Source organism: Rhinolophus sinicus, chromosome 2 (assembly GCF_057876585.1).
Source record: "Rhinolophus sinicus isolate RSI-liver-muscle chromosome 2, RSI-T2T, whole genome shotgun sequence".
Taxonomy (NCBI): Eukaryota; Metazoa; Chordata; class Mammalia; order Chiroptera; family Rhinolophidae; genus Rhinolophus; species Rhinolophus sinicus.
The window spans coordinates 127,055,278-127,067,710 of record NC_142502.1 but is presented as its reverse complement, the minus strand read 5'-3'; the positions used below and the strand labels follow the sequence as shown (position 1 = coordinate 127,067,710).

Genomic DNA, 12,433 nt, shown 5'->3' with positions numbered 1-12,433 from the left:
CTTTCCTGTACCCATTGTTAAATATTTTAAATATGATTCTTATAGATATGCATTGGAAAATGTTCCTCAAAATGCTGTGTCCATCTTTGGGTGTGTCTGGGGATTTCTACTCTTTTCTCCATACTTTTTCATATGCTGTAATTTTTTACAACTTCCACATGCTTATTTTACAGTCAGAATAAACAGTAAGTGTTTCATTTTGGAAAAAGGCTTTATCAAATTTGCCTAAGCAAAAAAAAAAAAAAAAAAAAAAAAATCAGTAAAGAGCTTCGGATGTGGCATCAATCATAGCAAGTAAACTTTTCCTCTGGACTTTGAAAATTTGGCACTTTTTCTTCAAAGTTATAGTGTCCCTATGGGCTTCTTAATTATGGTACCCCCTTGCCTCAGATATCAAAATCCCTTCTTTTTTTTTTGGTAATATCTAGACTGCTCAGGCAAACGCAGTAAGCCTAAGGGTCTAGATTTCACAGAGACAGCTGACAAATTCTCTCATAATATACTTTTGGTGAAGGCAGGGAAATACGAACTGGACGTTAAGATGCTTGGAAGGGTTTGAGTGCCCATTGACACAAGAGCTGTCTTTAATGAACTCCAATGGCAAACAGAGTACAAACTTTTAGGGAAGTCTTCAGCCTCTGTCCTCAGCCCTGTGCTGGCCAGTATTTACATCAATGATGTGGACAAAGACAAAAAAAGAAAGGGCATATCTGTAGAATATATGGTTGACTTGAAGTACAGAGGAAAAAGGAAAATATTTTGGGTAACAGAATGAGAACCCAAAATACCAGAGAAAATACAACAGGGATCAATGTCAGATTCTGCACCGGGGCTGAAAGCCCCGGCATGAGTACAGGGTGGGGATGATTGGCTGGCAGCAAGGCTGTGGGCTTGGTTGATGGAAAATACACCGTGAATCAGAAGCATGATGAGGCAGCTTGAAAAGCTGTAGGGCTCTTGAGCAGCATTTACAGAAATGAAGCATTCAGGGTGAGGAAGCCATTAATTTTGTACTATACTGAACGTCAAAGATGGCAACTATTCAAAGATCTAACTCAATGTCCCTCCCTTTCCCAGCCCTCTCAAGATGTGGTGAAGGAGATGATACAATTTTCTAAAGATACACTGGAGAAAATTGACAAGGCTCGCTCTGAGGGTCTGTACCACGAGGTAAGAATTCATTTTTATAGGAGGTGGGGGTGGAAAGGTCCTCTAGCAAGGGAGGGAAATGGTGGGGGGGGGGGGCGGGGGCGGGGCGGTGAAGATGGAGAAACTACCAAGTAGGTTGTTTTTTCTGGAAGATGTCTCTTGGCTGAGACCAGGACTCCTCTTGCCCTTAAGCTTTGAGCACTCTTAGGGGTGTGTTCTCAGTGACTGTTTTACCCACTGAAACTGTGTCTGAGGAGAACACAGGCAGCCTGACAAATGTCCCTGGGGGATTTGTGATGTCTCAGGTTGGCATCAGATATGGAGGAATGGAGATAGCCGTGGGGTGCTTACTTTCCTGTAATTAAATTCACATCCTGGCTATAGTTTCCTGTCTCTACAAACTGAGCATTTGATGTTGGCTCTCAAAGCACCAGGAGTTCTCAACTGGCTATTCACTAGAATCACTGAAAAATCTTACTGCTCAAATCCAGACCCAGGACAATTTCACCAGGATCTCTTGGGGTGGGACCCAGACATCAGGATTTTTAAAGCTTGCAAGTGATTTCAGTGTGCATCCAAAGTTGAGACCCACTGCTAAACACTGACCTGCAGAACACTTGCATTGAATTCACCTAGACAGCTTTTTGGAAATATAGATTCCTCTGTCTCACTCCCCAAGATGCGATTTATCCAATTTATAGCAGGACAACAGCGAACATGAATTCATATCTTTTTTCCAAGCTCTTTAAACAACTCAGGTGTGTAGCTGGGTTTGGATGCCCCTAGGGCATAGCAATGGGGGAGATTGATTTCTGTTCATTTCTACCTGCTTTCCCCTTACCTTCATTTTCATCCTTTACTCACTTCATTGCACGTTTTTGAGCCATTACTGGGGTGACCAATACAAGACATGCTTCTTTCCTCCCAGGAGTTCTGTCAGGTGAGGGAGATAGTCACATGAACAAAATATTATCGAACAGTATGGAAAATCTCTGTCAGAGGCATGGGATAGAAGCTGGAACAATCAGGAAAGTTCCACTTTTTCCATTCCTCCAGTTTCTCTCCTCTTCATTTATCCTCTGTTCAAAATGGCCAGAGCCAAGTGCAGGGCTGGACACTGCCCTGTAGGTTTAAGAGAACTGTCTTTAGGATGGATTGATTGTCAGCCCATGTTTTGCTATACCCCCACTCAGTTGCCTCATGGGCCTCTGGGAGAGTCTCAGAGCAAAATTAGTTTCCACTCATTTTAAATGGAAAGAATTGTGTTGCATTTCACCCATGGGAGTGGCAAGGCAAGAAGAAGAGACAATGAACAACTAACATCTAAGGACCATCTGACTTTGTAGAGTGCAACCTAAGCCTATGTCTACACATGAATGAGTCGGAAAAGCCTGACTCCAAGCTGATTGGGGTCAGGCCCATCTTATTTCTCACCAAGACCAATGTGGTATCCACCTGATGGGTCTTCCAGCTTCCTGGGAGCCTCCCTCTCTGCCTTTCCATTTTGTATACCTCTAGCAGGACCAATCTGATTGTTCAACCTCACTGTGAATAAGGACCACCCCGGGGCTTATACAAACTACAGATGCCAGCGTCTCTCCCCCAGATATTTGGTTTCAATTGGTCTGAGGGTAGGGCTCAGACATATGAGGTCTGACAATTAAGTTTGCAAACTTGTTGCAACAATGTTGCTAACCTTTTTTGATATCAGAGGGATTATTCATTCTGCATTTACACCAACTGGACAAACAGTTAACCAGTTTTACTATTTGGAAGAGCTGAAAAGGCTGCGTGAAAAAGTTAGACGATCTGAACTTTTCGCCAACAATTCATGCCTCTTGCTTGCATCACGACGATGCACCAGCTCACACGGCACTGTCTTTGAGGGAGTTTTTAGCCAGTAAACAGATAACTTTATTGGAACACCCTCCCTACTCACCTGATCTGGCACCCAATGGCTTCTTTCTTTACCCGAAGATAAAAGAAATATTGAAAGGAAGACATTTTGATGACATTCGGGACATCAAGGGTAATATGACAACAGCTCTGATGGCCATTCCAGAAAAAGAGTTCCAAAATTGCTTTGAAGGGTGGACTAGGTGCTGGGATTGGTGCATAGCTTCCCAAGGGGAGTACTTCAAAAGGGACCATAGTGATATTCAGCAATGAAGTATGTAGCACTTTTTCTAGGATGAGTTCGCAAATTTAATTCTCTGACCTCGTATGTATTTTTAAAAAGGTCTCCAGGTGATTTCAGAGCACAGCTAGGGTAGAGGATCATAGGAATGGTGGTTAAGATAAAGCTCAATTGCTTGGTGTGTGACTTTGAAAAAGCACTTACCCTCCCTGTGCTTCAGTTTCTGATCTGGTAAATGGGAATATTAATAGTACCTATCTCACTGCATTGTTATGAAAGTAAAAATATATACTCTTAGACATATATATCTTTATGTATATAAAATGACATAAAGATGGCTATATTTTTCATAACTCCCTGCTACCAACTAACATATATGAAAATTCCTCATTTTGTCATGTCAGTTGTATCTTCAGTGTTACTCTTTCCATCCTTACATCTTAGCCAAATAGGACCATTTAGCTATTCAGATCACAAACTGGTGCTTTCCCACCTCTGCCAGCAATTTCCTAATTTTCTCCAAAGAATGACTGTCCAGTGTTGTTGTGATGCTCCCATATGTAAGTTAAGCATGTGCCATGGTGCACTGGTAATGGATATGGCCTGTGTCTCTTCTAGGTTGTGAAATTATGCCGGGAGTGTCTGCAGAAGCAGGAGTCAGTGTTTGCTGACACCAATATCTACATGCTGCGGATGCTGAGCATTGTTTCAGAGGTCCTCTCCTACCTCCAGGCGTTTGAGGAGGCCTCATACTATGCCAGGAGGATGGTGGATGGCTACATGTAGGTGACGATCCTGGGACTCAGATAGTCTCCTGGAAGCGTGTCTATTCCAGGCATGCAAAGTAGATGGCACACATGGTGCTACCTCTCCCTCCCGCACCCACAGCAGGCATCAGTAATCGATCCTCTGTACAATGGAGCCTTTTTACAATGGTGCTCCGAGTAATAATGACCAAATAATCAGAGTTGGTACTGAGAGGAAACCTGTTTGTCCTCCCTGGTATTTCCCACGTCCTCCAGCTCATCTATCGCCTGGGGGCATCTTCTGCTTTTGATTTCCTTAAGGTTAAGTCCAGCTTGATTTTAAGTGCTTGGAAAAGTTTCCCCCCCGCACATTCAGCACAGGCAATCCTGTGAGCTTAATTTATTAAAAAAAGAAGTGTCAGCCACTTTTGCTTATAAATTATAAAATAGAACACCCTGGCCTTCCCCCTGCCAGTTCTCTCTGTCCTCACTGGCCTGTGAATTTGTATTTCTGGCCAAATAAGTAAGTTGGCACAAGAAGGTTCATTTTTGGGGGAGGATGTTATTCATAAAAAAATGTGGGAAAACGATGTAACATGCTAAAAGGAAGCTCTGTTAGGAAGGTGCCAGGAGGTGAAAATACAGTTCTGTCCCAAGAAGGACATTGAAGTTACTTTTTTCCCTTGAATCCTACTGCTTTCCAGGGAGAGGGCTGAGGGCTGGGAGCGCCCAGCTTCTTGTACTAAAGTTCAGAGTGTAATCCCGACTCCTCCTCCCCACGAGGATGTGACTTGGTGGCCCAGGTGAGAGTCAGCTCTCACAGCCTCACTGTGTGGAGGTTTTGGCAACTCGCCCACCTCTCTGCACCTCAGTCTCCTCTCAACGGGCCACACATGTTTCACGGCACTGGTGGGAAAGCAGATGGACTTAATCAATGAGGGTACTTTCTAAGTTGTCAAATACTGTGCAGATAAAAGCAAGGTTGGGATTCTGTGTTTGAGTTTTTCGTATGCCCCTACAGGAAGCTCTACCACCCCAACAATGCCCAACTGGGCATGGCCGTGATGCGGGCGGGGCTGACCAACTGGCATGCTGGTAACATAGAGGTGGGGCATGGGATGATCTGCAAAGCCTATGCCATTCTCCTGGTGACACACGGACCCACCCACCCAATCACCAAGGACTTAGAGGCAAGTAGCATCTCAGGGCTGGGCCTCCCTGCCTTCCCTGACATATCTGAGGATGAGAGCTATGTTTTGGATTCTGCTTTTAGAAAGTCTATATTGCCTGCTAGACCTGAAAGGAACTCAGAAATGCTTTAGCCCACTCCCCTTGCTTTACATATGAGGAAACTTAGGCCCAGGGAAGGTGAATAATCTGTCCACTGCCACATAGCTAGTGGATGGAAAAGCTGAGACTTGAACCCTGAGATGCTCCAAGCTTGGACTGAGAAAACCTAAAAAATGGTGTGTGTGTGTGTGTGTGTAGCCATGTACATTAGAAATGTGCTATATGGTGTAGGCTTGTGGAACACAGGCTCTGGAATCAGGCTGCTGGGACTTAGTTCCAGTCTCACCACTTTCTAGCTATGTGACTGCACATATTGAATATGTGGGCCTCGGTCTCCTCATCAATAAAATGGAGGAAAAGGGTAAGGTTGTAATGAGGCTTCAGTGAGTTAATGTGCGAAAAGCACTAAGAACAGTGCCTGGCCAGTGGCATGCTCTTAATAGCTGCTGGGTTTCTTTATGCTTTGAAGGGCTGGTTTTTATGAGAATTACAGACTTCAAAGAGCTGATCTCAGACAGTGTCATGTAGGGAAAGATGACAGACTTTTGTGTCATGAAATGTATGGGATCACAAATGTTATGTCTAGTGTATTAAGCTTGTCAAAGGCGGTTTCTGTCAACCTTATTCACTGCTGTATCCTGAGCCCCTTAGCGATGCCTGGCTCTTGGTAAATATTTCTTGAATGGACATTTGGGAAAGAGGGCTTTTTTGTGTGTGTCACATACTCTAATCTTCCTGGCTTATTGTAAACTATGAAGGAATCTTACCCATTTCGTGTGTGAGGAAACAGGGCTTGAAGGGATTAAATCACCTACACAAGGTCCTAGAATCTTGGGTGGGACCTAAATGCAGGGGCCAGGGTTCAAATCCAGGTCCCCACCTGACACTTCCTGAGAATAAACAGTCTCTGCTGAGAATAATCCCTCAAGCTACTCTCTGAGGGGTCTGACTCCCTCTTCCCTGACAAATGGATCCCACTGCCAGGACATTAGGCCCCCACTTTGTGTGTGTCCTCTGAGGGGTACAGTTGAAGCTTGGTGACTGAGAGTCATTTACCCCATTGTCTGCCCTTTCCAAAAGGGCCAAGGTAGGTCAGAGACCAACATGTCCCGGGGGCTTGTCATCCCTGCTTATGGTGTGTCTGCGTCCCACAGGCCATGCGGGTGCAGACGGAGATGGAGCTGCGCTTGTTCCGCCAGAACGAGTTCATGTACCGCAAGATGCGCGAGGCTGCCCTGAACAACCAGCCCATGCAGGTCATGGCCGAGCCCAGCAACGAGCCAGCCCCGTCTCTGTTCCATAAGAAGCAGTGAGGACCTGCCTTGTATGGAGGGCACCGTGGCTGGGGAATTGGGGAGATATTCTGGAAGTAGTGGGTTTCTGGGGAGACCCTTGATGAGGAAGTCAGAGGCACGCTCAACCTTGTTGCTGTGGGAATGTTCTGTTCTGTGTTCCCTAGTGTCATTTTGGTTTATTTCAACTCATTTCAGTTCAATTAACTCATCCTACAGCCCAGCTCATCCTACAAATGTTTATTGGGTGGTAGGCCCTAGAGATAAAGAGCTCCAAAAGTAGCTGGGGAGGCAAAACATAAACAAACAAAGCACTGTAATAATAAATGCAATGGTAAACTCTATGGAGAGAGGGGGTGCAGTAGAACATTCTGTGTGTGTGTGTGTGTGTGTGTGTGTGTGTGTGTGTGTGTGTGTGTGTGAGTGTGTGCATGCAGTGGGGAGTTTCATGGAGGGATGACATCTGAGCTGAGGGGGGAAGGTGCCTGGAGAGTCATCGGTGGCTTCTCAGCCATCTGTGCAAGTGTCTCTGGGGCTGCTGGTCTCACCCATGGTCTGGAATATTCAGGATTTGGCTGACTAGGTTGGGGGATGTCCAGTTTCCTCAGGTAAGTATGGAGTTATGAAAAAGGGGCTGTGTTTGGGCCATTTAGGTTCTGCTCAGAGAAGTGAAGCCTCTTCCGAATGGTGCATATGCAGGAAGAGGTGGAAAAGCCCCTCTCCTTCTCCAAAGCCAAACTCCCCACTAGGGCTCTGTACCCCTTGCCCTCCTGTGTCCCCGGGGCCTTGCTTCGCTTTACTCCTTCTCCACCCTGGATCCTTGACATTTCTCTGTCCACTGACTTCTTCAATGTAGCCAGTAAACATGCTGGGGACTCTTCAGTAATAATCTTCACAGCTGAGTATTTTTTTTTTAAAGGATTTGTGTTTCATAGGTATCATCTTCTTCTCTTCACTTTCCATTTCTTCCTGAAACCACTGCAGGCTGGCTTCCTGAACTCCAGTGAAATAGCTCTGACCAAGGTCAACTGCAGTGGGTGCTTTTCAGTCCTTACAATAGTTGGCAGCTCTATGTCGGTCGCTACTCCCAGCGCTTGGTTTCTGGAACACCACTTCCTTTTGATGACCCAAGACTGTTTCTCAGTCTTCTCTGTCCTTGTTTCTCCACACGCCACTGATATGTTGGCCTTTCCTGTAGTTGTTTTTTTCATTCTGGTCACTCTTGATTTATTCTTATCTCAGTCTGTACAAACTCCCTGCATGAGCTCAGCGGGCCCTTTTTTTTCATTCACCACCTTGAGTTTGATATTCCTAAATCTGTATGTCCCAACCTTGCTCTTGCACTCCAGCCCCACCCACTCAAGAGGTTCAAGAGGACATTCTGCAGGCACATTAAACTCAGCATGTCTGAAATGAAATTTTTCCTCTTTCCTTTCTCTCCCCACCACCCATAGTTGTCCGTCCTCAGCACACTACCTGAGACAACTGACTTCTACTTCTGTTGCATCCCAGGCTTCAGTCAAACCGTCTCTCTCCTGGGTCCCTGAGGGACCCATCTTCTCCCATGCCGCTCTTTGCATTTTCTATCTAAAATGCCTAAAACCTGCCAACTCCTATTCATGTTTTAACATCCAGTTTGGAAGTCACTCCATCTGTGAAGCCTCCCCCGAATGCCTTGGGTTCAGCTGGCTGCCTGTCTGAGTCTGTCATGTTACCCTTGACCCTCACATCATAACTCTCTCCTCACGGCATTACAATTGCCTTTGTACTTATCTTCCTCCTCCATCAGATTGTGAGCACCTGGGGAGCAGGAGCTGTGTCTTTATTCATCTTTGTATCCCCAGGAACTAGCACAGGTCCTGAAACATAGTAGGTGCTCAGTTAATGTGTGTTGAATGAATGAATGAATAAGTGAATGAATTTGCTTATCTCAGAGCAGAAGAGACATGCAACTGTGTATTTTGAGTTTTTACGTTACAGCAATCAACAAGGCTATTAAATCCACTGTTTCCATATAAAATGTGTGGCTTCTTTCTTTCTGACAATGTATTTAGAGCAGCACTGTCTAATAGAACTTTCTGTGGTGACGGAAATGTATTATGCATATATCTGTATTGTCCAATACAGTAGCCACTAGTGGCACATGACTATGAAGCAGTTGAAATATGTCTAGTATGTCTCTGAGTCTATTTCTGTTTTGTTTGCTCAATGGTGTTGTAACAGGTATATAAGATGTCAGAGGGATAGTAGCTTTGGGGGAGTGGGGTTATCACTTTGTGAGGGTGTAAATGTCTATCTATTATGTTGCTTTGTACACCTGAACCTAATAAAAATAATAATAAAAGAAATATATCTAGTGTGAATGAGGGAGTGAATTTTTAATTTTATTTAATTTAAATTTAAATAGCCAATGTGGCCAGTGGCTAGTGTATTAGTACAGTTTTAGAGAATACTTTAGTGTAGTTTTTAAGATTATGGACACCGAGACTAATTAAGTTCATATCACAAGCTATTAGCTGGGACTGGTTACTTCACCCAGGACTCAGTTTCCTTATTTCCACCTACCACATAGAGTTGCTGTGAGAATTAAAAATTTTAACTGCAAAGTCCTTAGAACAGTGCCATCATAAACGCTCCATGAGCATTCCAACCATGCTTCTGTTGGGGTGTCTGTTTTCCTAATCAGAAAGTGAAGGTAAAGGGTAAGATAAGCAATGGTGTGCTGGAAGTAGTTCTTACCAGTTTGTGTGCGCTAACTGCACATTTCTTCCCACTCTGAATTCATCAACATCACTTTGATAGCTTAACAGTGGCCACGGTGTGAATATTTATACCATGATAACCAGCTTAAAGGGTTCTAAACACACACACACACACACACACACACACATAACTTTAGAAGTACACATTAATTTGTAATGCTGCCAGTCTTTAAAATTGGGGTTTGATACATGGAAGCAGCAGAATTGGTAAAGACCACTAAAGAAATCTTTACTTAAGCTGGGGTGAGATCTCTGTTCTGAAATCTCTACCCCCAGAGCCATAACAAACAAGTGTAAGACCTCTGATTATGATCTTTCAGACTAGGTGACCTGCCCACTACACAACGAATGTATTGACAGACACACATATTAAAGGCCAGATAGAGCCACTGCTTTGGTGAATTGCTCAGGGTTTACTTCTCTAGAGACTGCAGAAGGGAATCCATATAGTTGGGGCACTCAGCAGAGAGAACAACAATCTTTCTGAGGGCATCAGTGGTGGAAGCTTCTGGACCACGTTGTGCATAGTTGTGAATGATGACATCCGGTGTGTGCAAGTGAACCGCACTCTGGAAGCTCCCTTGCCCCTCCCTGGCCCAGCATTGCATAAAAACCACCGGATCTCACCCTGTGCAGGATACCTCATCAGTCTCAGAAGTGCACCGAGCAGCACGACCACAGGCCAACCTATGGCTTCAGTAACCCTGGCATGAACTCAGCCCTCATTATCGACCGTGGCCGCCCCACTTCACACGGCTTGGTCTGAGAACATTCTGGTCCAGATACAGTGCTACAGTTTCCCAGAAGTCTTTAGGAGTTGTATTTGTTCCCTCTTGTTGCTGTAACAAATTACCACAAACTTAGTGGCTTAAACAATACAGATGTATTATCTTATGGTTCTGGAGGTCAGAAGTCCAACACGGGTCTCACAAGGCTAAAATAAAGGTGTCCGCAGAGCTGAGTTCCTTCTGGAGGCTTTAAGGGAAGAATCTGTTTCTTGCCTTTTTCAGCTTATGAAAGCTTCTATTATAGAAGGCCCCATTCCTTCGTTTGTAACCCCTTGCCAGCAATTACATCCATCTTCTCTGATCCTCTTGCTTTCCTTTCACTTGGAAGAACACTTGTGATTATATTGGGCCCACTTGGATCATCCAGGATAATCTCTCCCTCTCAAGGTCCTTACCTTAATCACATCTGCAAAATCCCTTTTGCCACGTAAGGTAACACATTCACAGGTCCAGGAGTTTGCACGTGCACGTCTTTGGAGGCCATCATTCTGCCTACCCAGCAGTCTTGCTACCAAGCCCTCAGACCAGTCTTGCAGGCACAGCTGCAAGCCTCTGAGCGGAAGACTTGGGACTTGAATCCTGATTTTATCTCCAAGTCCAGTAATTGTTTTTCAATCTAGGTGTGGAGGGGACAGCTCACTGGCCCATGTGGGAATCAAACCAGCAACCTTGTGGTTAAGAGCTTGTGTTCTAACCAACTGAGCCATCTGGCCACCCTGACATATATCTTTCTAATGCACTTCTCACATCTAGTCACTGGAGCCCATTGATTCTAATTCCTAAATGCTCTTGAACCTTTGTGCTTTGCTCCATCCTCCCAGGCACTGCCTCTGTTCAGGCCCTCAACATCTCTTACCTGGACCATTGCCGCTGTCTCTTACTGGTCTCTCTGTATTTAGCTTTGGCCCTTATTATTCTCGACACCATGGCTAGAATAATTTTTCTACAATGCATTTGGTATCATGCTATTCTTGTAGCTGAAAACCCTTCAATGACACCCCATGGTCTCCAGGATCAAGGCCAAACTCCTTACCAGAGTAAAAGGATATTCGTGTTAGAGACTCTCTCCTTCTCTGTCTCATCTCTTGCCAAGCCCCCATTTACGCCATACCTCCCTGCCAAACAAATACCCTTGGGTGCTTTGTGAGTCAGCTGAAATGTCCCCTCCTCTGAGACAGTTTTCTAGCTGGCAGGGTCTGGAATTTGTCCACACCAACACCGTGGCACAGGTCATACTGTCGCCAAGGGATTATGGGTTAGTCTCCCTGCTAGACAGCAAGTCTCCCAGGGATTGTTGTCTCCTCAGAGCTTAGCGCTGCCCAGCCCTGATTTGGCTGAATATGGCCAGGTTGTAAAGAAGATACATGTAATTCCATCTCTCCATGGTTTTCTGGTAAGAAATACGAGAAAATCATGGGATGGTCAACATACCTCTCGTATGTATAGAACAAGTGCTCTGAAGATTAAGTATGGACTAAGTTAGATGCCCCCTTCCTGCAAAAAAATGAAAAATAATCACTTTCTTTACCCTAATGGCTATCAGTTAAATAAGAAAAGGGGGTGGCCGGTTAGCTTGGTTGGTTAGAGCGTGGTGCTGATAACACCAAGGTTGCTGGTTCATTCCCCGCATGGGCCACTGTGAGCTGTGCCCTGCCAAAAAACAAAACAAAACAACAAACCAAAAAAACACAGAAATGTCTACTTTTGTGTGGATATAGACATCAAAACTGGCTCTTTTCAAATCAATTGGGTCTCAGGGCAAGGAGTACTCTCTGTTGATGGGATGCACACAGCACTGCCAGAGAGGAGGAGGAAGGATTAGAAAGGAAGAGGGGTCAAAGTAAAAATAGCTGATACCATCAACAGCTGTTTATTCAATTTATTTAAAGTACAGGTGCCCAGAGAACTCAGGCCCAGAGTTCTTTGGACACCTGTACAAAATCCAAATTCAGTATCTAAAATTTATTCTCCTTTTCAGGCAAAAACATACAAACAATCCCCTCCTAAAGCCAGGTAGGGGGAGACTTTGGGAATTTTGTCAGTTCTCTAGAGGCTTTGCTGAAGAGAAGACCTTGTTTCGACTACTTTCCTCTTCCTGAGGCTTGAGAGTCAGAGTACCTCAGTTCCCCCATTTATCAGCTGGGTGGTCTTCAACAAACTCCTTTTTCTCTCTGTGACTCTTCATTTGCTCACTGATGCTTCTCTGGGCATAACAGAGCTTCTGCTAATGGTCTGAATGTCAAACCCAACTTCAGTTCCCTGCAGAATC

At 44.7% G+C, this 12,433-nt stretch overlaps 1 protein-coding gene across 2 annotated transcripts in view; it reads left to right on the top strand.

Annotated features, from left to right (window-relative positions):
- Positions 1–8,962, top strand: part of SMYD1 (SET and MYND domain containing 1) — a 51,018-nt gene extending 42,056 nt beyond the window's left edge. For both annotated transcript variants that reach the window (XM_074332297.2, XM_019749221.3), the window contains 4 exons: positions 1,078–1,170; positions 3,905–4,068; positions 5,054–5,222; positions 6,477–8,962. In XM_074332297.2, coding sequence (XP_074188398.2) covers positions 1,078–1,170; positions 3,905–4,068; positions 5,054–5,222; positions 6,477–6,635 — 585 coding nt within the window. In that variant the 3' untranslated portion in view covers positions 6,636–8,962. The remainder of the gene's footprint in view (positions 1–1,077; positions 1,171–3,904; positions 4,069–5,053; positions 5,223–6,476) is intronic.
- Positions 8,963–12,433: the final 3,471 nt, after the last annotated feature.